Here is a 27,131-nt window from a genome sequence, read left to right as displayed (position 1 = left end):
ATACACGGATATGGCTAGACTGTTTCATATGTTTTCTATTTAGCACACATTTTAAGGGACATTTTTACCAAAAAAGAATTACATATTACGTAAGGTGCATTGGAGGAAACACGGGTTTGTCACCTGTGAAGCGTTGTTTGTGAGGCCCAAATTGATTACATTTAATACAATTAAAATCGAGGGACGTTTCTTCAATGCAGTCGTCGCAGACCGAGATGCTAACGCATAAGATGGCTTGATGCTCGAGTATCTACCCGTTATACGAAGGTATTTACTACCCCCCCCCCCCACCGCAAACCAATTTTTTGAGGTGTTTACCCCCAATAAACCCCCCCATCTGTGACGTATGCAATATCTTTGAAAATATTCTTATTTTAATTAAAGAGGACCATTATAAAAAATGTACATTATACAAACTAACAATAACGAAAACCGTTCTCCTTTATGATCTATTATTTTGTATGCCAATAAGAAATCCATATTTAAATGCAATAAACTTAACTTTAATTTTTTAAATTTTACACTATTAGCATTAAATTTATACTGTCCTCGTTCTGGTATACGAAATCAGCGTATAAAAGGCTCTTTTCCAATGCGCACGGACGATGACGGGCTAACGTGTTTCTTTGGTGGTCATAGAGACAGGTGACACGTGTCTCACCTTCTATATCCATGGCCTTTGGACAATCCACGTCATTCAAATTTATGACTTCTTTATTTAAAATATTAAAAAGAAAGAAACATTTTTGATTACCCTTGCAATATATACGGTCTGCGAACCGGGTACCTAACATGAGACAGCGACGAAGATTATGATAAGGCGTTTCTCCTCGTCCAAATGAGATTCCGTGTAAATTTCTGGTGATATAGCTATTGAGTCGTTGTGTAGACGAAAGAAGCGTAGATTGACTATAAGGCGGTAAAAATGTCCATGACACTATTCCTGGAAGTTTAGTAACAGTAGCACAACTTAGTTCTTTAACAATCAGATCGCCTGCGAGGTTGCATTTTTCGTCCTTCCCGTGTAGATACTCAAAGTCAACTACTACAGATTTCATGTTATCTAGAAGATAGTTTCCTAAATGATGATTCTCCAAATGGTTGGAGTGCGGTTTATATACTTTTCAAAGTCCTTTCACTCAGTATATTAGCTATAGAGTATAAATCACATGACGGAGGGGGGTGGCATGCTGAAACACGTATGACAATAGCTCTTAAGAGGTCCAATCGTTGCCCCCAAATTGACAGTCGGCATAACAATAGAACTGTGTTTTCGACAGAAGATTAGAAATGCAGACAACAATCTCTTTTTAATGTCAGGCGGTCAAACATTCTCCACAAAAGGTATATTGACAGATGTCTTAAAAGGGGATGTAAAGGTAAATAATGAGCCCATGGCTAAATTTATTAGACAGATAATTATAGTTTTGTTGAACCCATGTACCCTTAAAGCATTAACGTCTAAAGTACTGTACCAAGAATGCGTACGAGATCTTAGATAAATCTTCAAACGTTTCTTTGTGATATTGTGTATACTAGTTTTTAGCTAACGTTTCAAAAACTTTAACATAAGAATACGCCTACAGTCAAACCATTCAGCAGTGAGAAAAAATAGGCATTTCAACGTTTCTTATTGTATTGTGTATTTTATTACAATTCTGTATACTAGATTTAGCTAAGGTTTCAAAAACTGACATAAAAATACGCCTACAATCAAACCATACAATTCAACAAAAGGATTAATTATTATAACAAAGGAATTGATGCGTCATTCCATTATAGTCTGTCAAACGAAAGAAGAGCCCTGAGAAATTTGTCCAAATTGATGTCGCCACCATCGACCCCATAGTACTTTATCAACTTGTTTTGTTTTGTCAATAGTCGTCTGTAATATAGTCTGCTATAAACAGATAGGCTTAATCGCAATAGAACCAATACATTTTGCAATATATATTTAATATGTTTATGTTTCATGGTTTTTTACGATCATCGAGTATTAAAGAATATAAAACAAAATTAACGACAAGACACCAGTTTTATCTTTGTTGAACTAGCATTGCAATATATTTTAATGACATAATAGCAGACTATATTACAGACGACTATTGACAAAACAAAACAAGTTGATAAAGAACTATGGGGTCGATGGTGGCGACACCAATTTGGACAAATTTCTCAGGGCTCTTCTTTCGTTTGACAGACTATAGTGGGTTTTACGACAGTAAACTTTGGTCTCCGAAGATGCATTGTTAAGAAAAAATTTCTTCAATCAATCAAATATTGACAGGTCTATTGAAATGCTAGGAGTAATAGATAAATAGGTCAAGATTACTATTGTATAATTTATTTACTCGTAAACTATTATGTAGTCAAGTACACAAAAGTTGTCAAGAATACGTCAGATCTTGGAGATTAACCCTCCAAAAACTACTTATTGTCTTATTTATTTTATTGATTTTAGGGGTACTGGAATTCCTTAATCTCTGGTTTCTGAACGTTGACATAAAAATACGCTTACAGTCTAACAATGGGACAGTCAAGGTCAATAGAGTAATTCGCAAAGCACCAAGGGCGAAGGCATCTTCATTTATAGTATTTATAATAAAAGAATTTAGCTTGAATAAGAAAAATATTTCGTTGAATTGTTCAATCAAATATTGACAGGTCTATTTTTTCTAAAAAATGGGCGAGTAATCCATAGGAATATAATCAACAGGGAAGGGGGAAATGTATTGGATAAATAAGATAATCGTATAGTTGTTCAATTTATCTATCCATAGATCACTAGGTAGAGTAGGATGAAAGCACCTTACGTATAACCAAAGGAGAAAATGTAATAGATAATAGCTAGGCATCCTAAAATACAATGGAACTGAAGGGTGAAGAAGCCGAGCAGATATATTCAGCAGGGGGAAGGTGTGGAGGATGTTCGACAAATAAGATCTAACCATAGATTAATAGGTTGAATTGTAGAATGACGATCCCTTAAGTATAACACAAGGAGAAAATGTATTAGACAAATCACAAAATGTTACTGTTTTGTGTATTCTGTTATATAACCATTTATAAAATCAATATCAGTTATAAAAAAAACAAAAACATTTTTTGATAATTTTTTTTTTAAACTTTAATTTTTTTATAATTTTTTTTCTTAACTTTATTTTAAACTTTTTTTTCTTAACTTTATTTTAAACTTTTTTCCTTAACTTTATTTTAAACTTTTTTCATTTCTTTTCTTAACTTTATTTTAAACTTTTTTCATTTCTTTTCTTAACTTTATTTTAAACTAATTTTGTAACAAAATACTTTTCAAACACATCTGCACAGATTTTTTCAGGTTTTTAGTACTTTTTTCCTTTTTTAAACATTGTAATAACTATCAAAGACTTTCGTTGTTGAATATAACGATAATCTTTATTAAAGAGTATTAGATATGCAAATTTATTATAATATCGCCAATCTAAAAGAACATATTCTTAAAGATAGTGTAAAATTATCAAATTTGCAGGAGGAAAAAAAAATTCGCCCTTGGTGCTTTGCGAATTACTCTATTGACCTTGACTGTCCCATTGTTAGACTGTAAGCGTATTTTTATGTCAACGTTCAGAAACCAGAGATTAAGGAATTCCAGTACCCCTAAAATCAATAAAATAAATAATACAATAAGTAGTTTTTGGAGGGTTAATCTCCAAGATCTGACGTATTCTTGACAACTTTTGTGTACTTGACTACATAATAGTTTACGAGTAAATAAATTATACAATAGTAATCTTGACCTATTTATCTATTACTCCTAGCATTTCAATAGACCTGTCAATATTTGATTGATTGAAGAAATTTTTTCTTAACAATGCATCTTCGGAGACCAAAGTTTACTGTCGTAAAACCCACTATAGTCTGTCAAACGAAAGAAGAGCCCTGAGAAATTTGTCCAAATTGGAGTCGCCACCATCGACCCCATAGTTCTTATAATAAAGTACTATGGGGTCGATGGTGGCGACATCAATTTGGACAAATTTCTCAGGGCTCTTCTTTCGTTTGACAGACTATAATGGAATGACGCATCAATTCCTTTGTTATAATAATTAATCCTTTTGTTGAATTGTATGGTTTGATTGTAGGCGTATTTTTATGTCAGTTTTTGAAACCTTAGCTAAATCTAGTATACAGAATTGTAATAAAATACACAATACAATAAGAAACGTTGAAATGCCTATTTTTTCTCACTGCTGAATGGTTTGACTGTAGGCGTATTCTTATGTTAAAGTTTTTGAAACGTTAGCTAAAAACTAGTATACACAATATCACAAAGAAACGTTTGAAGATTTATCTAAGATCTCGTACGCATTCTTGGTACAGTACTTTAGACGTTAATGCTTTAAGGGTACATGGGTTCAACAAAACTATAATTATCTGTCTAATAAATTTAGCCATGGGCTCATTATTTACCTTTACATCCCCTTTTAAGACATCTGTCAATATACCTTTTGTGGAGAATGTTTGACCGCCTGACATTAAAAAGAGATTGTTGTCTGCATTTCTAATCTTCTGTCGAAAACACAGTTCTATTGTTATGCCGACTGTCAATTTGGGGGCAACGATTGGACCTCTTAAGAGCTATTGTCATACGTGTTTCAGCATGCCACCCCCCTCCGTCATGTGATTTATACTCTATAGCTAATATACTGAGTGAAAGGACTTTGAAAAGTATATAAACCGCACTCCAACCATTTGGAGAATCATCATTTAGGAAACTATCTTCTAGATAACATGAAATCTGTAGTAGTTGACTTTGAGTATCTACACGGGAAGGACGAAAAATGCAACCTCGCAGGCGATCTGATTGTTAAAGAACTAAGTTGTGCTACTGTTACTAAACTTCCAGGAATAGTGTCATGGACATTTTTACCGCCTTATAGTCAATCTACGCTTCTTTCGTCTACACAACGACTCAATAGCTATATCACCAGAAATTTACACGGAATCTCATTTGGACGAGGAGAAACGCCTTATCATAATCTTCGTCGCTGTCTCATGTTAGGTACCCGGTTCGCAGACCGTATATATTGCAAGGGTAATCAAAAATGTTTCTTTCTTTTTAATATTTTAAATAAAGAAGTCATAAATTTGAATGACGTGGATTGTCCAAAGGCCATGGATATAGAAGGTGAGACACGTGTCACCTGTCTCTATGACCACCAAAGAAACACGTTAGCCCGTCATCGTCCGTGCGCATTGGAAAAGAGCCTTTTATACGCTGATTTCGTATACCAGAACGAGGACAGTATAAATTTAATGCTAATAGTGTAAAATTTAAAAAATTAAAGTTAAGTTTATTGCATTTAAATATGGATTTCTTATTGGCATACAAAATAATAGATCATAAAGGAGAACGGTTTTCGTTATTGTTAGTTTGTATAATGTACATTTTTTATAATGGTCCTCTTTAATTAAAATAAGAATATTTTCAAAGATATTGCATACGTCACAGATGGGGGGGTTTATTGGGGGTAAACACCTCAAAAAATTGGTTTGCGGTGGGGGGGGGTAGTAAATACCTTCGTATAACGGGTAGATACTCGAGCATCAAGCCATCTTATGCGTTAGCATCTTGGTCTGCGACGACTGCATTGAAGAAACGTCCCTCGATTTTAATTGTATTAAATGTAATCAATTTGGGCCTCACAAACAACGCTTCACAGGTGACAAACCCGTGTTTCCTCCAATGCACCTTACGTAATATGTAATTCTTTTTTGGTAAAAATGTCCCTTAAAATGTGTGCTAAATAGAAAACATATGAAACAGTCTAGCCATATCCGTGTATACTTTACTCTGAAATGTTAAGATCGGTAAGTTTTTTAGCATAATAAGCAATATTCCGGTATATTTCATTCATTTGACCACATCTCTTTCGGTATGGCCGAAAATGTTCATGGAAACCTCAAAAAACTAGGGTATGTCCCCATGCCACGTACGGGTCATCTACACTGCCCTCATTGTGATGGGACTTTAAAAGACGTGCCTGACTGCGGCCAATTAAATTATTTCTGCACATCACGTGATTGTGCGCACTTCAGACGTTGTGTTTTAGTTCAGTCTAAAAACTTTATCCGTATGTCGACCCAAAAAGAGCGAAGACATCTTCTTGACGAGCGAAACTTTTGTACTCTGTGCGGTGAGTTTAAATACCGGATTAAGGACTTGTGCCCGTGTTACAATTGGACGGATGATTCACCAGAGATTTAAATCAGGTACAACAGTGACTTTCGAGATGAAATAGAATTGTGGAAGCATCATAGTTAATACAAATCAACTTTAGCTTCATAAAAAAGGGTATGTTTCACTTTGCATTATAACAATGTTTGTATTTTAATCCATATTCATGTGTATTTTAGCCTGTATTCAGCTATAACTTTTGCATGTATTTTATATAAATCCCTTGTAGTTTAGTAATATTTGTATGAAATTCCGTATTAGTTAGTGCAGGGTAAAATTGTTTTTTTTTGGGAGGATTATATAAATGCCAGTATTTTAATCAATATTCATGTGTATTTTAGTAGTAGTCAGCTATAACTTTTGCATGTATTTTATATAAATCCCTTGTAATTTAGTAATATTCGTATGAAATTCCGTATTAGTTACTAATAAGCCACTAGTGCAGGGTAAAATTGGTGTTTTTTTTTTGGTAGTATTATATAAATGCCAGTATAAAGATATCATTCTATTTACTCCTGGCCTCAAGATGAAAACTATAAAAAAGCTTTAAGCAGCGCTGGCTTTTATTCGTTACATACCGATGATCTAGTACAATGCTTCGAATGTAATGGGATTTTGCTAGCCTGGAAACCGACCGATAATCCTTACGAAGAACATTTAAAACATTTCCCTAAATGTAATTTTATCAGAGGTGGGCCTACTAAAAATATACCCTTTACCATTGACGAAACAGAGACGTACACCAAAAATATAAAAATCAAAACTGAAGAAAAAACACCGGAAAACCCCTTAGAAAACACGGAAGAACCTTATCATACATTTAAAGTTAAAACTAAAGATCTCGAAAGATTAGTTTTGGAGCTCTACGTTAGAAAACAACTCAACGCGTTGTATATCAAAGAAAAAATTAATGACATACGTAAGATTTAAAAATAGTATTAAAATTTATCATCTTCCTTACGAAGATAGAAGGAATTATTTTAGAATAAATCAAATGCATTTTAAAATGAAAATTGAAAAAATATCTTTAATATTAGAACCTATACTTTTAAAGAAAATAAATAGTTTTTTACTTTATATTATGGTCTTTATTTATAAGCTTACTCATACAGATAACTTACTTTATGTTACGGTCTTTATAAATTTATTCCTACAAAACCATCTTTTGTTATAAGCCTATACAATCAATCAAATATTGACAGGTAAAGAGAGGAGATCGAAAAAACCCGACTCCTCCCCCTTGAGTGGCCGCCATCTTTGTTCGGTATACTGGCTGCACCCTCTCTCACGCCGAAATTAAATTAAAAATGCCGCGGATGTTCTTGAAATCATCATTTAATTCAAAAAACTCATCGTTAAAATCCTTTAGAATTTCGTTTAAAGATAGGCCCTGGGTTGTCATTATAAGCTTAAACTTTTTCTAATAGTAAATAACATCAATATTGGCAAACTAAATTAATACAATCATGTACATCATCAAGTTAAATTGCGGCGATAAACTACAGTGGCCACGGTTAGCCTCAGTCAAAAGCAGAGTCTAATGTAAGCAGACGATCTTTAAATAAAACCGCACTATTTCTTCACGCGCATTATCACAAATTATCTTAGTTACGTGGTGAATAGGCGAGGGGGATGAAACAGATTTCGCGAGGTTGCATTCACCCCTCCAAATACATGACACAGACGAAGGAGAGAGTCCGACACTTTCCCTTATTTATTTTTGATATAACAAAAGATCTATAGAATTAATATCTGGAAATTCAAAAATATCAAGCTTTTAATTCTCCGATTTCTAGTTATTTGGCAATTGCATTTGAAAATGCTTCATATGAAATTATTTGAAATCCACTTTTTACGAAAGGCTAAAACGTTTCCTGTTGGCTGACGTCACAGATATATTTTTCACGTGAGATGGTGCCACTCTCTCTGCTACAAGACCCAGAATTTAGACTGGCGAGAAGCTCGAGACGCGTATAGGATTCCCTCGCTTTTAATCCCCACGTCATAGTGATGTCATAAAACGGGCGAACAAGCTCGACAAGACAAAATTATTGGTATATCAAAACTGAGTTTTCGTGATTTTCCAATGGATTTAAAAATAGAAACTTTGGTTCCATTATATTAAAAACTTGATATTTTGAAAGTAGAAACTTGAAAGTGTAATATAATACCACTTTCGTGGTAAAATATGATATGAAATTGTAAATTCGCATTCCCTTTAACATAAGAGCAACACTCCCTCTCAAATTTCCCCTCTCTGATTCCATGAGCTAACATTCGGCAACATCGTTAAAATAACACAACCAAAAGAGACCGTAAAAGTCTCGAATGTTCTCGAATCACGTCACTATAAATATCCGGTGACATTTCGTGTTATTTTGGTAAAAAAATGCTTTTTGTGAATAGCATTAGTTCATAACCCAAAAATATTTTTGGTTAAAATTCCTGTAATTTTAGAAGCTGGAATTAAGAACGGTTAGTCTTTACTTCAGTAAGGAGCCCCTCCCTTCAACACGTAACAAAAATTTTAAATTATCTTATTGGCTCACTTAAACTACGTTATGATGGCGTTGGTGACGGGGAGCGCGAAAAATGCGTAGTTCGTTTATTTTTCTGTCGCTATGACCCATCTCTTATTTCATACCCCCCGTCCCGGGGAAGGAGGTCGTGTACTTTCATGCGCGCCCAGATTACTCTGTTCTCCATTCCTACTTCTAAAATTACATCTATCCCTGGTTCTATGTTGATGAGCATATACGTAACAGTTATGAAGAATTCCTGCCAAGTAGAACCACAGAGAATTGGGCAATGAACGAAATCGGGCATTGCAGTCTTTCGGTACGACAATTTGTGAAAGCTTCGAAAGTAACGATAGAAATATGATAAAAGTTATGAAAACTTCCCAAATTTCATTCGAGAATCCATTTATTGAGTAAGAACTGGTTTTAGCTCTTTCCTTTTCAGCACAGGTATAAATAAAGTATCTGTCCATTATAATGCTGTAAGTAAGATGGTATTTGCGAAAATATTCCAGTCCTGGAGCTAATAGGAACAAATTAACGTCCAGTACCTAAAATTTAAATAAATATTTAAGTGTTAGTGGGTAATGTTGTTCATCACAGAGTGTTAGTTTTCTTTGACACTGGGGTTAAATCACAAAATTTGGACGAAATATTCAACTTAAGATGAAGATAGTGAAAATAATATCATGTCCTTGAAGACAAAGTACAAGGTCACCGAAAATGTTCTCTCCTTTATTTCAATGGTTTGTGATTTAACCAGTGATCCAAGAGGAACCTAAAACTTGGTACAACTGTCTTACTTTATATTGAAGACCGAAGAATAAAAACATTATTTCTTGTTTGCCACTGACATCTTTCTTTGTAAATCGAGAAGTAACCTCTCGAGGTTTAATAAAGTTCAATCTGTAACGTTTATTGCAATGCCAAAGTTTTAAAAATAAAGCCATGAAATGTTGAAAAGATCTAACAAGTAACAAATTTGGAATTGCCGACATACGGTTGATCCTCAATTATTAGTGCCACACTGCCGGGAAAGCCCAATATTACTGCAAGGATCACTAAGCTAACTTTCTAAAGGTAGGTTTCAACTTGACCGAAAAACTAAGTACCTCTGCTGCAAAACGGTTCTGCAAAAAGCAACTGAAACTGCACTTTAGGTCGGACGTAAAAGGTGGATATATAAAGTATTTGGACTTGCTGAACTTCTTGAAAAGTAACAAATCGTCATCACGTTTTTCAAGCTATCCTAAACAAATGAATGAAAACAAATTTCCTCACGCGCATTCTTTAGCCATACACTCTTACGATTCTGAGCGCGAGTCTCATTTGTCATGACTAGAAACGTCACTCGTAGAGTTTTATTACCTTGAGTTTTTGTGGCCAATTTAAAGTGTAAATTCGGTGTAAAATAAAACTTTTAAAACACCGTTTTCAAATTAAAAATGGAAAAATATAGGACTGCTGGTTTCTTAAATAAGGTCTTTCATTTTCATTAATGTTTTAATATCAAAGTCAATCCAAACAGTACAAAAGTTCTGAAAAACTGAAATGTTAAACATTTTTTTAAAGATGAAATTCAAGAAAGAATATATTTTTATCCTTTAAATAAAATTAACAAAGAAATTCCTAATCAGGGGGTATTGTACTTTTATAAAACACTGCTGAACGTGTTATGCGACACTCTTGCAGTGGCGTCGCTGGGCCTTTTAGGGGGCTATAGCGTCCCCTAATTTCAAAGTTAGCCCCTCAAAATAATCCGTAAAATCTACCAAAAAATTGCTCGTAGCCCCCAAAATTCTGTAGCAATTTAGTGTATAATAATTATTATGATAATTTCGTTAAGCTTCATCTTTGTAGAGATGAATTTCAATATCAAACAGTAGTGGGGGCTAAAAGCAAACGAAAGCTAAACTTAAAAAAGACGAGTGAAATTCTTTCATCCACAAATGTCTCATAGTCAATAACTAGGTTCCGTACTCTTTATCAATAAAAGTTTGTATATCTTTAATATACGAATAATAAGATTAAGCCCCCCCCCCCAATTTCAAACCCTAGCAACGCTATTGCACTCTTGAAAGTATTATGCGATACTTTTAAAAGTATTGTGCGACACTAAAAAAATGAGACTAGGTTAGGTACTGGCCTCCAGTAGGGCGACTATAGACGCCAACTTTTGTGACATGTCTTATCTTTATTTTGAGAAAAATTAGAGTAGAAAATGGCTTTTTTTTAAATATTTTAGAGTAGATTAGGTCAAACGCGTTTCTGGTGCTCGAAAAACTCTTCGTGAAAAGAGATTGTTAAAGTTACGGAGTACGTCTGTATCTACTGCTTGGATATTATGGCCTCCAAAACCAATTCAATACCCGATGAATTTATACTAATTTAAAGTTTCTGCCTTTTTCAGAAGTTATTCATGCTGCATGCGAGCGTTGCAGTGGTATAGTTCTGCATGCAAGAACTTTCCTCTTAAGTTCTCTCAAGGTGGAACCTTGCTATGAATATAGCACTATTTGCAAATAAACAATACCTGACGTTTTTTAAATTAAGGAGAACGTATTGAGCCACCGATAGAGAGATGTCGTCTTTAAAAATATGTCCGGTTTTAAATTTCTCATGAACTCCATTTTCCAGATAATCCTTAAAGAAAATATGAGGCATTATTCCTAATGTAGTCTTGGCTTACAAGGATTTCTAACAAGTCTGTTGTAAATTAAATGGTATGTTCTTTGAGTGAAACTGAGCGGGTCATGTCTTCAACGTGTAGTTACTTAGTTAAGAGGGTGCAATAACAGGCCGATTTGACTTAATCCACAAGTGTGACTGCATGCTTGTTTTAGGTGCCATGTTTGGAAGCCCGACGATGCCCATTTAAGCACAGTATTCGAGAATCATTGCCCGGAGCGATAAAACATATTTATTTTCTTGTTGATTAGGTTAGGTTTGGTTCCTTTAGTGTTAGTTTTGGTTTGGTTCGGTTGAGATTAGGTTCTGTTAGGGCTAGATTAGGTTTGGTTCGATTAGGTTTTGGTTAGGTTATGCTACAATGTAGGCATGCTATTAAACTCGTTATTTGACCATTGCAATATCACTATCGACATAGTTTAGGATGAGGTTCGGTGAGGGTTAAGTTAGGTTTGGCTGGGTTAGGTTAGGTCAGATAAGGTTCGGTCAGGTTTTGGTTAGCTTAGGTTAGGTTAGGTTATGCTACAATAGAGGCATGCTATTGACCATTGCAATATCACTATCGATATTGAAAAGTGTATTGATAGATGTAAGCATTAAACCAAGTGTGTTTTTTGTTTAAAAATAGAATTATAAGGGTGCATCAAAACTTGCGGAGGGTAATAGTTAGTATAGGGCGCTGTAGGTTAGCTGTGGCAAAGGGGCTAGCCACCACCCCTCTATGCAATGTAAAGGGACCCACCTGTAAACAAGCCACAGGCTTAGTGTGGAAATCCCTTCATAGGCAAAGCTTAGATTATTATTATTATTATTATTATTTTTTAATTCTGCATTAAAAATAAATCTATCGTTAAAAAGCATTGAAAATTTTACAATCATAAAACTTCACAATTTGGCTATTTTCCGTTTTTAAAATGTTTTGCAAACTGTGCGGAAATGGGTTATGAAAAATTGTGCGTAAACGGGCTATAGGTTTTTAAGATGTGAAAAATAAAACTGTGCGGAAACGGGCGACCACCTTGGAAGCCCATATATCCGTTTCGCTAAGTTCCCAGTGGGAACTTCCCACTTGACCAAAACACTGCGTATTAAGAAAATCTCGTCAGGGATTTTCTATTTATACTCAATCCGAAATCATAATGTTAAACTCTATGGAGCTTAACATTATGAGGTGGAAAAATTTTTGCGAGTTAGACCCAAGGTTTCGCGACCAAGGGGGTACACTTTTTTCACAGCCTAACTTTACAGCACTAGCAAAGGCTGAAAAGGTATAGTATCTCATTTCTCGTAGTGTAATGTTATCTTGGCCTTTTTGTATGGAGTCTGCCCATTCAACCGAATACCATTGGAACGAATCCCATTCGTCCGAACATTTCTAGCCAGTATTTTAAAATCTAGCCCAATGGCGGTTTTCTATAAAAAAGGGAATTTTTTCCCATTCAATCGAATCCCATCGAATCCCATTGGAACGAATTCCCTTCAACCGAAAGTATATTAGTCTTATAAATCATTTAACAATGTTACGCCTTTTCCAAAATATTGATGTTTAGGTTCATTGACTTCTCAAATAATATGCCTTTTCCAAAACATTACGGTTAGGTTAGGTTATAGTCTGTCAAACGAAATAAGAGCCCTGAGAATTTTGTCCAAATTGGTGTCGCCACCATCGACCCAATAGTACATTATCAACTTGTTTTGTTTTGTCAATAGTCGTCTGTAATATAGTCTGCTATAAACAGATAGGCTTAATCGCAACAGAACCAATACATTTTGCAATATGTATTTAATATGTTTAAGTTCCATGGTTTTTTACGATCATCGAGTATTAAAGAATATAAAACAAAACTAACGAAAAGACACCAGTTTTATCTTTATTGAACTAGCATTTCAATATATTTTAATGACATTAGTTAAAGTATAGCAGACTATATTACAGACGACTATTGACAAAACAAAACAAGTTGATAAAGTACTATGGGGTCGATGGTGGCGACTCCAATTTGGACAAAATTCTCAGGGCTCTTCTTTCGTTTGACAGACTATAGGTTAGGTTAGGTTAGGTTAGGTTAGGTTTGGTTAGGTTAGGTTTGGTTTGGTTTGGTTAGGTTTGGTTAGGTTTGGTTAGGTTTGGTTTGGTTTGGTTAGGTTTGGTTAGGTTTGGTTTGGTGTGCTTTGGTTTGCTTTGGTTTGGTTTGGTTAGGTTTGGTTGGATAACCGATTTTCCATAATATTTTTATTTTCATTGAGGTCTTTGCATAATAAAAGCGGGCCTTTTCCAACAAATTATTTTTAAAAAGATTCTGGAGCAATTAACGCTGCATTTATTAAGTTCCTTGAACAATAAATATATGCCTTTTCCAAAATAATGATTGTTTTACGGGTCATTTCAGGTTGGCTTTGATTCGGCTCGGTTACAATAGAGGCATTTTGACCATCACAGTATAATTATTTATATAGGAAAGTGTATTGATAGACGCTATCTTAAGGACAAGGGTATTTTATTTAAACCAAAGGAGGTACTTTTTAATTCAGTTTTGAAATACGGCGTTAAAAATATATCTTTTAATAGCAATGAAAATTTTAAGATAATAAACCCGCACATTTTGGCTATATTCGGTCCAACGGGATTCGGTTCAATGGGACATTCGGACTAATGGGATTCGGCCCAATGGGCCAGGAGCTTTTTGTATACGTTTAAAAAAAATATTTTTAAACCACGTGCTAGCTCACGCGCCAGCACGCGCTGCATTTCAATAAAAGTTTCAATTCAAATCTCGCGCTTAATTTCACCATTTTGATTCTCTAATTAAGTTCACGCGATTTTTTAAAACGTTTTGGGCCTATTTTTGTCTTTCTAAGCCTAAGGTTAAATGATGACAAAGAAATAGTTGGAGAATTTTTATAATTTTCACATGGTTTCAACGAATATTTAGCAGTGTGTTTTTATACAGTGCATTGTATTATCCGACCATTCCAATTTCCAAATGTAAGTTACGATTTACTATAATCTTACCGAAATGATTATACAGGGTGTTTCTTATAAGTCTGCCATAAATCAAGGGGCGTGTTCTTTGGGTCAAACTGAGTGGAAAGTGTCAAAGAACATGGGGTGTACAAGAATTTGCAACGAAAATATGGCCCCCCAAACATTGGCCCCTAAAACAAGAAAATATTCGAATATGTAGACTAAAACAAATTCAGCCTTATCAACTTGTTTAGAAATAATGAGACAATTTCAATAGTTTCCCTCTAACATCGTTATTGAACTTTCACCTGGCAGAAGTGTATTAAATGAGTAGAAGTATGCCTACTCTAGTAAAGTAAATTCAAAGTATCATGGTACCTTTCGGTTGGTATTACTTTTATTCTTAACAAGTTAACATGGACGTTACAGGTATTGTTCAAAATGTCCACCAACGGCGTTAAGACAAACATGAACCCGTCTTTCGAAAGATTCTTGGACATGTTGGAAGATTCCTGGCATGTTCCTGATTGTTTGACAACCTTCAATAATTCGTCTTCGCAAGTCTTCCTCATCACGGACTTCATTCTTGTACACGATGTCTTTGAGATGACCCCAAAGATAGAAATCGCACGGATTTAAATCCGGAGATCTGGCTGGCCACGCAACTGGTCCTCCACGCCCAATCCACCTCAAATTAAACGTAGCATTAAGATTTTCTCTAACTGCACGGCTGAAATGTGGGGGTGCCCCGTCGTGCATAAACCACATGTCACGAAGTAATGCTAACGGTATGTCCTCGAGTAGTTCAGGTAAAGTGTCTCTTAAGAACGTGAGATATGCTTCACCATTTAGTCTGGGTGGAAGAAAATGCGGACCTAGTAAATGATTACCGACAATGCCGCACCATACGTTTAAAGAAAATTGCTGTTGGTGACTTCTAACACTAGTTGCGTGTGGGTTTTAATTGGCGCCATTCGTGGTGGTTGTGATAGTTCAGAATTCCATCCCGGGAAAAATGTGCCTCGTCGGTTACTAAAAGGACCCGTGGTATTGATTGTCCTCTACTCTGGCCAAAAACCTTTCGCAAAAGTCGATGCGTCTTGGATAATCTGCCGGGTTAAGAGCTTGCACCTTTTGAATATGATACGGGTGAAACTGATGTCCGCGGAGAATTCGCCAGACCAAAACGTGATTAACATGTAATTGTCGTCCAACTTGTCTGGTACTTGTCGAGGGGTCCTCATCGAACATGGCAAGGACGTCTTCCTCGATTTCCTCCATGTCTTCTGGAATGTCTCGCTCTCGAACGTTGTTGGGTTGTACTTGTCCGATGTCCCTCAAGCGCCTGTCAACAGCCTCGAACGTACGACGATTTGGTATGCGTCGTTGCGGAAATTGTTCCTGGTATCGCCACTGTGCTTCCACTGAATTGCCCTGCGCCAGTCCATACATGAGATGCATGTCTGCATATTCTGCATTGGTATACGCCATACTGTACTACCACACGTTCGTTCGAAGTGATACTGTGACGTTATCAACAACATCGCGTTACTTTATAGCAAACCACCGTTTAGTTTTTACGTTTGCGTCATGACTGTCAGCATTGTTTTTTATTCACAAACGTAAACAATAAACGGTGGTTTGCTAAAAAGTCTTTGGGGTCATCTCAAAGAGTTTTTTGACATCGTGTACAAGAATAAGTCCGTGAATAAAAAACAATGCTGACAGTCATGACGCCAACGTAAAAACTAAACGGTGGTTTGCTATAAAGTAACGCGATGTTGTTGATAACGTCACAGTATCACTTCGAACGAACGTGTGGTAGTACAGTATGGCGTATACCAATGCAGAATATGCAGACATGCATCTCATGTATGGACTGGCGCTGGGCAATTCAGTGGAAGCACAGCGGCGATACCAGGAACAATTTCCGCAACGACGCATACCAAATCGTCGTACGTTCGAGGCTGTTGACAGGCGCTTGAGGGACATCGGACAAGTACAACCCAACAACGTTCGAGAGCGAGACATTCCAGAAGACATGGAGGAAATCGAGGAAGACGTCCTTGCCATGTTCGATGAGGACCCCTCGACAAGTACCAGACAAGTTGGACGACAATTACATGTTAATCACGTTTTGGTCTGGCGAATTCTCCGCGGACATCAGTTTCACCCGTATCATATTCAAAAGGTGCAAGCTCTTAACCCGGCAGATTATCCAAGACGCATCGACTTTTGCGAGTGGTTTTTGGCCAGAGTAGAGGACAATCAATTTCCACGGGTCCTTTTAGTAACCGACGGGGCACATTTTTCCCGGGATGGAATTCTGAACTATCACAACCACCACGAATGGCGCCAATTAAACCCACACGCAACTAGTGTTAGAAGTCACCAACAGCAATTTTCTTTAAACGTATGGTGCGGCATTGTCGGTAATCATTTACTAGGTCCGCATTTTCTTCCACCCAGACTAAATGGTGAAGCATATCTCACGTTCTTAAGAGACACTTTACCTGAACTACTCGAGGACATACCGTTAGCATTACTTCGTGACATGTGGTTTATGCACGACGGGGCACCCCCACATTTCAGCCGTGCAGTTAGAGAACATCTTAATGCTACGTTTAATTTGAGGTGGATTGGGCGTGGAGGACCAGTTGCGTGGCCAGCCAGATCTCCGGATTTAAATCCGTGCGATTTCTATCTTTGGGGTCATCTCAAAGACATCGTGTACAAGAATGAAGTCCGTGATGAGGAAGACTTGCGAAGACGAATTATTGAAGGTTGTCAAACAATCAGGAACATGCCAGGAATCTTCCAACATGTCCAAGAATCTTTCGAAAGACGGGTTCATGTTTGTCTTAACGCCGTTGGTGGACATTTTGAACAATACCTGTAACGTCCATGTTAACTTGTTAAGAATAAAAGTAATACCAACCGAAAGGTACCATGATACTTTGAATTTACTTTACTAGAGTAGGCATACTTCTACTCATTTAATACACTTCTGCCAGGTGAAAGTTCAATAACGATGTTAGAGGGAAACTATTGAAATTGTCTCATTATTTCTAGACAAGTTGATAAGGCTGAATTTGTTTTAGTCTACATATTCGAATATTTTCTTGTTTTAGGGGCCAATGTTTGGGGGGCCATATCTTCGTTGCAAATTATTGTACACCCCATGTTCTTTGACACTTTCCACTCAGTTTGACCCAAAGAACACGCCCCTTGATTTATGGCAGACTTATCAGAAACACCCTGTATGTATTGCAATTTGAAATGAAGTTTAATCGTTATGAGAAATTTGCTTTTAATTGCGTAGTTCAAGCATTTGTTATGATTAGAAATTTTACAACAAAAACGGGTATAAATGCGGCGTTTCGGAACAAAGAGCTAAATAAAGGACGATTATGACTCGAGTTCGAATTGAAGTTTAAAACAAGATGTAACAACACACATATGAACACCTTTTCTGAATGTATGATAAATGTCAGAAATACGACACTGCTTTTAAAGCCACAAATCAGAATGAGGAACCTCATTTTAGGAGTAGTAAAGCGACATTTTACTCGAAATAAGTGTTCTTATCTCTTCCACCCTGAAAAATTAAAATGCTAAAAGCTCATTTTGTATTTTTTCACCTTAATTATTTGACAGGGATAAGTTTTACGGGAACAGATTCCATATAATTTCATACGTGAAAATCTAAGCTCCTTTTATCTCGAAACGCCGCATTTATACCGTTTTTGTTGTAAAATTTCTAATCATAACAAATGCTTGAACTACGCAATTAAAAGCAAATTTCTCATAACGATTAAACTTCATTTCAAATTACAATACATATAATAATTTCTAGTATCTGGCCCTTATGTGGGTTTGAAAAAGTGTCGCGGATTGTGTATAAATGCAGTTTTTAAGGACTGCGAAGCAAAACTCGTTTTTGAATAATTTACCACCGAGGTAAGCAAATTTCTTCAGAACGCACCCGAACCTGCGTTCAATTTTTTATTTGATATAAAATGTTTTTAGACTTAACACCATAGAATAATAATTTAATTATTGTAATCTAATTCGGTATCGATTCAATTTCAACTCTTACTGAAGCCCAAACTAAAACTATAGACAAAATTGTTTATTATAAAAAGAGAAACCAACACACAGGGGCCCTCTCGCCAAAAGCAACGCCAGACGGAGCCCGAGTTAACTGGATTCCCTCCCATTGGACCGAAATCCCATTCAACCGAAACCAAAGAAGGGAGGTCATATTGGACCGTAATCCCGCACGTTGGGCGGTTTAACCGTGGAATCGGTTTTAAAGGCTTATGTCAATTTAAGGGAAAGCTAAAATAAGCCGTAAACCGAAACATTTTCTTTAATGTTACTTTAAAATGATACTTAAAACGAGAGATTTATATTTATATCAATGTGAATAAGCATAATACACTATATTGTTAATTCAAAAATTTTATGTTTTGTTTGTAATACAAGTTTACAGCAACAGAATCGAGTAATTTTATAGCGGCATCAGTTTTGTTACAAAAAGTCTAATAATTTTTCCTCTGTTTATTTCTACTTGGTTGTTTCAAATTGAATAGTGTTCTAAAAGTAAGTTTCCAATGGTATTTTCATGAAAAGTACGAAACATTTACGTCGCTCAACCTAACCTAACCTAACATAACATAACAGTAATGTTTTGGAAAAGGCATATTATTTGAGAAGTCAATGAAGCTAAACATCAATATTTTTGAAAAGGCGTAGCATTGTTAAATGATTTATAAAATATTACTAACCTAACCTAACCTGTCCTACATCAACGTCACCCCGTTGCATTCGAATCGATGGGATCTCCTTATCTTACGCAAATCCCAGAGGTTCGAAAACCCGCCGTTTCGCTAGTTTCTTATCTAGTTTGGCGTATTTCGGTTGAATGGGATTTCGGTTCATTGGGAATTCGGTCCATTGGGAGGATACCGTTAACTGCATGCTGAAGGCTAACCAACTCGCACTACCTCTGGCGGAACTTCTTCGCGAGAGGGAAGACACCCCAATGGCGGCCTCGCCCCTATATATTGGTTTCTCTGTTTTGTAATAAAACGAAATTGTCTATTACTTAAAATCCTTCCAAAACAACGCCGTTCTTCGGAATTCACCAGGTCCGCCCTCTCGCTTTTACTGTGATTTTAAATGGGCCTAACCCTAAATAAAGTAGCTAGCGTGATGGAGTTCACAAAATGCAAAATAATTTGGGAATAAAAACCAGATTAAAGTAAAAAAATCAGCAGTGGAAGAAAATGGAAAATGTTTTGTAAGAATATGCCTTGGTAGTTTTCCTAGTTACAACCCAATTGTTAAAAAAATAAGCAGTACTTACATTTCCTATCGAATAATTTATAGTGCATAAGCTCTGGTTCATGACTGCCTCCTTCTATTTTATAAAACAGAATATCTTCCAGAAATATCTAGTATCTCAAAAGGTTCGTTTTTAATTACTGGAGTAAACCGAATCGATTGATACACACTTTTCATTATTAAAATGTTTTTGAGTTCCACGCTAAGAATATTTAAAGAGCTTTGATTCTGGCAATGTTCCTTTCACACGCAATTTTTAACCTATACTAACACGGTAAAGGCAGTCGACGGCCTACGAGCCGTTTTGTGAACAAGATTAGAGTCTTTTTGCCACGCTCGATATTTTTACCTCGAATTTATTTTCGCAAAAGAACCAAAAATGAAAAACCGGCCTCATTTGGGCAAAGAACTTAAATTTTCGGCAAATAATATCTAACCTTTCATCATCGATCTTAGCTTTCTGGTGTAAATCTGCAATATTACCAAACTTTCTCGGTTATGGTGACTTAGAACTCTACGTCTTTACGAAAGCTTAAAAATCGAGCACCAAAAGTATATAGCTATAAAAACAAAAATAACTGAGTCAGAAAGGATTGATTAACCGACGTGTGACTTACTTTGGCTAATTACTTGTTAGATTCAACTAAATTGGAAAACCCAAATAAGCCTCTCCGAGTGCTAACTACCCACTCAACTTTTTTAAGTAATTAAATAGAGGTATTTGATTTTAATTTTTTTTTAATCGTCAGTAATTGACCTTAATTTTAGTTCAGTCGTTTTAAGAAACGTTATTCCTAAAATAATTTTAAACACAGCTATTGTTGACGTTTGAACTCTAGCGAAAGCCTCTAACAATTTTTGGAAATTTGGGATATATAAGCTGGTCAATTCCCGGCAAAGGATAAGGAAAAGCCGCAATTGCGTTAACCTTTGTTGCAAGTTCCACCATTGGGAGGCTAGACGTTTCTAATAACCGCCGCGTACATCTTAATCATAACGATGACAATGGAGTAGATGTCATTACTGCTTTCTGTGAGGTCCTGATATTGGAAACACGTTTTTTAGTTTCTAATTAATGAAGTGCTACTATAAACATTAAAAGAAGTTGGTAATAAGAGTCATACATTAAAATAAGCCAAAACATCTCAGAAGTCCTCTTTACACAAAGTCTATGGCTACCTTTGCATCGCAAAAGTCTGAAAATCCGATATAGTTCATTTTTTATACTGTGCGTACAAATTCTGGCAATTAGTCCACTTAAAAGGCTTTGGTCCCATACAACCGTATTTCCAATCGACAGAAGGGTTCTTTTGCGGTGTCCCTTTCAGCCGAACGTAGCCAAAAGGTGCGATTTGTATTACAATGTAGACCCATCATTGAACCTAGTGTGTGGTTTTGCATTAAATACATATATATAGCTCTTCTTGTTACAATTGCTGTCAACCTAAATATTCCTGAAAACTGAAAGATTATAAGTAACATCACTTAATTTCGTTGAAATAAATATAAGTTGAAACTGTATTATTACACTTATTTTAACTACGTTTTACCTACGGTAAACCTAACTTCAAAGCACCCAACCTAACCTCAGCTAACCTAAAAAAAACCAAACCTAACCTAACCAAACCTAACATCAGCTAACCAAACCTAACATCAGCTAACCTAACCTAACGTCAGCTAACCTAACCTCACCTAACCACTACAACACCGAATCTCTGACGGCTTTAGTGTTTCAAGTTATATTGACGTATTTTTTACGGGCATATTCGGACGATGGGGATATCTGTCCATCGGGAATATAGCCATTGGGGTAGGAATCTGAAAATCATTGAACTATATTCGGTCGAATGGGATCCGGTCCATTGGGAATTCGGTTCAAAGGGAACATACCTTTAAGCCTGTTTCTAATGTTGTTCTGTTTACTTTTTACGGATAGAGATATAATAAATAACTAACAAAACAATCTCAAATAAATCTAACATATGTATAATGAAAACGAAAGATGTATAATGCCCAAATATAAACGAGCATGGATGTCTTAAATTTATGATTGTGCTAGCAATATTTGGTAACTGAAGTCTCCAAGGAATAGTTAAGGATTTTAAATTTGATTTTAGTGAAATTTTGGGGGTGTACGCCCATCAGATAAAGAAATAAAGAACACAGCAGATTGTTGTACTGTAGCAAAAGCTTACACTTGGTTTTCACTGGGCGAATTTCGTTGCAAAAAGAGGTAAAAACCGCAAAGGCAGTTTTTATCTTGTGTTGTCGGTTTCCGCTGGGCGAAACCGTGACGAAAATAATTTTCTGATACTCCCTATCCGAACTGAGCGACTCAGCTCATCCTTTGACTTAAATTTATTTTATCAAGAAGGAATTTACTGTAAGAAGGCCTAAAATGGCGTCCGATGAGCGCGTGATAGTCGACAATTCCCCCCTCGTGGGTGGGGGAGGCTGGAAATCAAGGCGGGACTTAACATTTTATTTTACTCTATGTTTTCCATCATCTATCTCTTTTACCTTTTCGTTAAGCCTTGGTTTGGTTTTTGGAACTTACGAAACCATATGTATAGTACCACTGCCATCTTTAATACTAGGCCTTGAAATTTACAACAGAAGCATTTTATAAGTGACACTTTGAATTTGCGCTTAGTAACCGTTAGATGGCGCTTTTCTGAGGCGAATTTTCGCGATGACGAAAGTAAATTCGTACTGCGCAGTCTCGCATGACGTCACGTCTTTCTCTTATGGCGGACTATTTTAAAATGTCCAATAAATTTCTATTATTAGAATGGCTAAAGGTGCACCTCTTTTTATGGTAGAAAGAAACTAAAATAACAATATTTTGGAAAAGGTTGCAATAAAAAAGCTAATTAGCAATAATTTTCGGAAAGGTAGCAATAAATAAGGGTAAAAATATATCCAATTTAGTAAAATTTTGTAAAATTTGGAAATATATTCAGTTGATAAAACTTGATAATTTCAAAAACAGGTGCACATTAAGCCGCTCATATTTTTTTAAGAACTAAGAGGTCCACTGGATAGTTTGACCAATAAAATTTCAGAAGTTTTGATAGCTTGGCTAGGGAGAAACGTCTCTAATTTTGCGCACTCCCGTGGATAATGTCCTATCAATTTTCCATTCAAAGTTTATAAGACCATTGTTTGACAATACGCGTAAGATTTAACAGATCGCAAATAATAGTACAAAAAGTTCAAGAACAAACCTCTCTCTAGAAAAACTAGATTTAAATACATTTTACCCACGCTGTGATAAATGCCTTCTTATGTTTTAACAAGTTGAAAATAAACTTGTCGTTTGAATTTTAATGTGTCAGGTTATTTTAATCAGCTGCTATATTATCCTCAATAGCTTTATTTTAACCGTTGTCTTGCAAGCTTTCAACAATTTCCCATAGTTTTGAACTTGCCGCCAGTTTAACACCTCGGACTTGAAACACCTTTCTTTATTATATTCCTTTATGATAAAATGTTTTTCGAATTGAATTTTAATAGTCGTTTTATTTGATAGTATCATTTCAAATAAATAAAAGGTAATGGAGCGTAACCATTAAAATATATTATTTTTTGCCCCATTAAATGAAGGAGGTCTCAAATAATACTGCATTTTAAGATAGGTAAGACCAGGAGAAAATAGCAGGAGTGGCTCTTTGTAGCTTTGACCAGTGCAAGGCGTCCCAAAACCAACGAAAACACTCTCGCGATATAGATAGCCAATCAGGAAGAGCTCTTGGGAGAGGGCGAAAGTAGTGCTAAATTCAATTTTGTTCCCTCTTGCGACAAACTTTTACACTAAACTAGAGCTGTCTGCTCTTTCAAAATGCGCGGGGCAAAATATACAACTTCGTTTCTCATAAAGCGATATAGCCTTAAAGGCTTCTTTCGACTCAATCTCATCCATTTTGTAATCTTCTGGTTCAAAGTTCAATAATTACTAACTAATTATTATTAAAATTTTAATTACTTACCAGATCAGAACTTCAGAAGACTTTTAAGCACTTCTGTAAGTTCTGTTATAACTTAGACGAACCTAACTCTAACCTAAGACTATGAAGCAGACGAATTATCAACTTTTCGCCGTAGCACCTCTAAAACGTGTATTCATCCGCGAATTACCGCGAAAACGACCGAGCTAGGAACGCGGGAAAATATCGAGAATGTGACGCCTCGCGTATCCCTGCTAGAGGGCCACTCCTGCTATTTTCTCCTGGTAAGACTAAAGAAGAGATGCGCGTGCATACCAGAAACTTATCGAAGAAAGACATTTCATATGTACTTTTTTTGATATTAAGCAGCACGATAGCAACAGGACTAATGAAAGAAAATCACCTTTGTCATTAAATATTACCCTTTTCTGTTACAATGAAAAATTAGGGGGAAGCAACCGTTAAGCTTGAATGAGAAAACCAGGGAGTTGGTACAGTTCGATCGCAAGGAACTCTCATGACTCAGGACGTTGAAATTCGGGAGTGCGTGATGAAAATCATAGCTTGACCCTTGTCCTTCGAAATGATATATAGCGTGGGGCTTTTGACATTGTTTTCGAAGTTACACAATGTGATACATCTCTTGAGCGATTGATGTTCGATCCGATCAAGGATTATTTAAAATGTCTAAGGATAAAACGCACACACAGATCTCTATAGTAAGGGAATGTTCTCTAGTTGTTCCGAAATTTTAACCCATCCCCCTCTTCTCCACCTACTGTTTTGGTGCGTCAAACGGAAAAGAAATATAGATATGGCGCCATCTATCTTATTATCGCGAAAGCATAGACGAAAGAGGGATAGTTTTCGAAAGCATGCTGTATAGAGTTCTTTTTCGAATTGTCAACGGTCGTTAAGAACATTTAGTTCAAAATTCAAGAATGAGTTTAGTTCCTAAAAATCATTATTTAATTTTAATAATATTTTAAAGCGAAAATCCCTGACTAAAGCAAACATTCAGTGCAAGAATATACGACGTGACTTTACACTAATTTAGTTTAATAGGCAAGGCTTAGGTTTTTGTAGATCTGCTAGAGCAGACAGAGAGCGACAAAACTTTCAAGAACTCTGTCACGTGTTGACGCTTCAAAATATTGGCTTTCCGGTTTGCCGATTGTGCCCGCTAGGTACCGTTTGGAACATCTACCTTCGATATTTCCTTCTCTGCGTTTTATCCTTAGACATTTTAAATAATCCTTGATCCGATGCATTTACCACAAAATCGAGAGTTGGATCTTGAGCGTGTAATTCATTGGAAAGCGTTATCTCGTTCTTTATACAATAAGGGGATTTTAACAAGAGAAGTTGCAGCATCTATGATCCGCCTTGGTCTTACCGTTTCTTAAATAACAGCAGGAGTTCGTAATAACCCCCGGGCATTCGGTGGGGAAGTATGAAACTGGCCATAGAGCTAATGGTAAAAATCGCGAACAACAAGATTCTGTCGTTGCGCATAAAAAGGATTAGCCTGTTTATGGACATACAACTTTACAATATATCGTAGTGGTATCTATGCTCCTTGGTTTTCGTTCCAAAACTTCCGTTGGCCGGGATCTCCGTCGAAAAGAAAAATGCCGATATGGTGGACGTAGAAACACGTTGCAATTCTTATATTAAAGGGACTGTAAAGAAAGCATCGGCGGGTGGGTAAAATTATTTGAAATACGTCAGAGGCACGTGACTGAGGAGAGGCGTGGTCCAAATAAGCTAAGTTCGTTTCATTTCGAAAACTACCACTTCATGGAATAGGCACTGCAATCTCGCGAAAAACAAGGACTAGATGTCAAGTTCCAGTCTATGAGGAGTCTTTGTATCTTGGTATCACGTGATGTCTGTGACGTATTTCAAATAATTTTTACCCACCCGCCGATGCCTTCTTTGCAGTTCCTTTAAAGATACTGGGAATAAATTTGTCCAAACCGTTTTAATTTAACCACGGAATTATCACTCACACATATCACAACAAAACATCATTGACGATCGTTTAAATGTTTTGTAGAAAACTGGAAACCCTGACTAATAGCCAACTTCTTAGCCAAGGCTTAATTTACACCGTTCCGACAGAAGCAGACGTGAGCCATTTTCGCTCCCAAAATCACAAGATAAAAATTGTGCTAAACCGGAAGTGTGCAAGTTAATGCGCGTGGGCGCTAAAAATGGGGTAACTATTTCTTTGGGAGTTAAGCGGTGTATGAATCCGCTGAGCTTTACGGCGAAACTTTGTTGTTACGGGCTTTTTAACCAGTTTCGTACTTCGGGTTATTATGAACTCCTGATAATAGTAAATTCATTTTTCTCATTGATTGTAATTTAATAGTTTGGGTATTAATTGCCATTCTTGGTAATTTTGAAACTGATCAATACAAATTAATAGGTACATTTACTACGTGGCCACAAATATCTATTTGTTGATCTATTCCCAATCGTCTGATTTGCATGGGAAGCAAATAAGGGCTAACCAGTTTTTCCTCCAACGGAGTAAGACCTCTTATTCAGTCTGGGAAATTAGGATATTTTTTAAACTAGTCCTTGGGACCAGTGATAATAATAATAAATTGGTCTTAGGACTGGTCCCCGCCTTTGTTCTCCTACAGATTTACAATTAATAAACTGGTCCCGAGGACCAGTAACCCCCACTCTTTGAATTTGAAAACTAGTCCAAGCAATTAATAAACAGGTTTTGGACCAGAGGAAGTGTGCTATTTCCCAGACTGCTTACCTCTCGGAAAAAATAAAATAAACATTTTTCCATTGCGAGACGAGGAATCAGTTTTGACAAATATATTTGTAACACGTAGAACAAAAATTTTCCACATAATGGAAAAAAGACATTTGTTCAAGAAGTATAATTTTTGGTCGAAAATGTTGTCTGCTTTATTGTATGTCCACTAGGCTGGTGGGATGTGATATTTACACAAAGTTAACCTCGTGGCAACCAACTAATAGAAGTATTTCCAAAAAAATTCAAAGAGAACTGAGTTCATGAACTGTCGATTATTCTATTGCGTATCCTATTTGAGATAGAATCAAGAGTCATAACCGCCATAAGATCGCCACGGTTATAGGTCTGATCGGGCAAGGTTCCATTTTTTGCCGCATGCTATCTTTTCAAACGGCTAGAGATAATTTATCTTTAGTATGGAGAAACGTTAACAGTCATGCTTCATAACTAAGAATATTGTTGAGGTGTAACGAGAGGGTGGTGTTTACACGCCATTCGAGTTGTCAATGGAACCATTACGCTTGAATAATTAATTATTTAAAACTTTAAGCGATAGTTGCATATCCAGGTAATTAAGTGGGTAGATAGCTATAGTCTCGACTCGGAGAGGTCAATTTTAGTTTCCCAACTTGTTCTTCGTGTACCCGGGCCTAATCTGGTTACA

The 27,131-nt window shown here is 36.2% G+C and overlaps 2 protein-coding genes across 4 annotated transcripts; one reads left to right on the top strand and one right to left on the bottom strand.

Annotated features, from left to right (window-relative positions):
- Positions 1 to 481: 481 nt before the first annotated feature.
- Positions 482 to 1,264, bottom strand: LOC149588722 (uncharacterized). Of its 2 annotated transcripts, XM_089862192.1 has the most exons (3): positions 1,122 to 1,264; positions 788 to 1,063; positions 482 to 712 (listed from the first exon to the last, which is right to left on the bottom strand). In XM_089862192.1, exons 2-3 carry the CDS (start codon positions 1,056 to 1,058, stop codon positions 519 to 521), a joined length of 465 nt encoding a protein of 154 aa, XP_089718318.1. In that variant the 5' UTR covers positions 1,059 to 1,063; positions 1,122 to 1,264; the 3' UTR covers positions 482 to 518. The 2 variants fall into 2 exon arrangements, with proteins under 2 accessions (XP_089718318.1, XP_089718317.1); XM_089862191.1 differs by having other exon boundaries at positions 788 to 1,264.
- A 3,300-nt stretch (positions 1,265 to 4,564) lies between these two features.
- Positions 4,565 to 5,347, top strand: LOC149588721 (uncharacterized). Of its 2 annotated transcripts, XM_089862196.1 has the most exons (3): positions 4,565 to 4,707; positions 4,766 to 5,041; positions 5,117 to 5,347. In XM_089862196.1, the coding sequence occupies exons 2-3, from the start codon at positions 4,771 to 4,773 to the stop codon at positions 5,308 to 5,310; spliced, it is 465 nt and encodes a 154-aa protein (XP_089718322.1). In that variant the 5' UTR covers positions 4,565 to 4,707; positions 4,766 to 4,770; the 3' UTR covers positions 5,311 to 5,347. The 2 variants fall into 2 exon arrangements, with proteins under 2 accessions (XP_089718322.1, XP_089718321.1); XM_089862195.1 differs by having other exon boundaries at positions 4,565 to 5,041.
- Positions 5,348 to 27,131: the final 21,784 nt, after the last annotated feature.

This window comes from Phalangium opilio, unplaced genomic scaffold (genome assembly GCF_054372755.1).
Source record: "Phalangium opilio isolate 3A_F unplaced genomic scaffold, DU_Popi_V2 ptg000537l_1, whole genome shotgun sequence".
Lineage (NCBI taxonomy): Eukaryota > Metazoa > Arthropoda > Arachnida > Opiliones > Phalangiidae > Phalangium > Phalangium opilio.
Note: the sequence above shows the minus strand (reverse complement) of the source record. Positions and strands in the feature narration are given on the sequence as shown.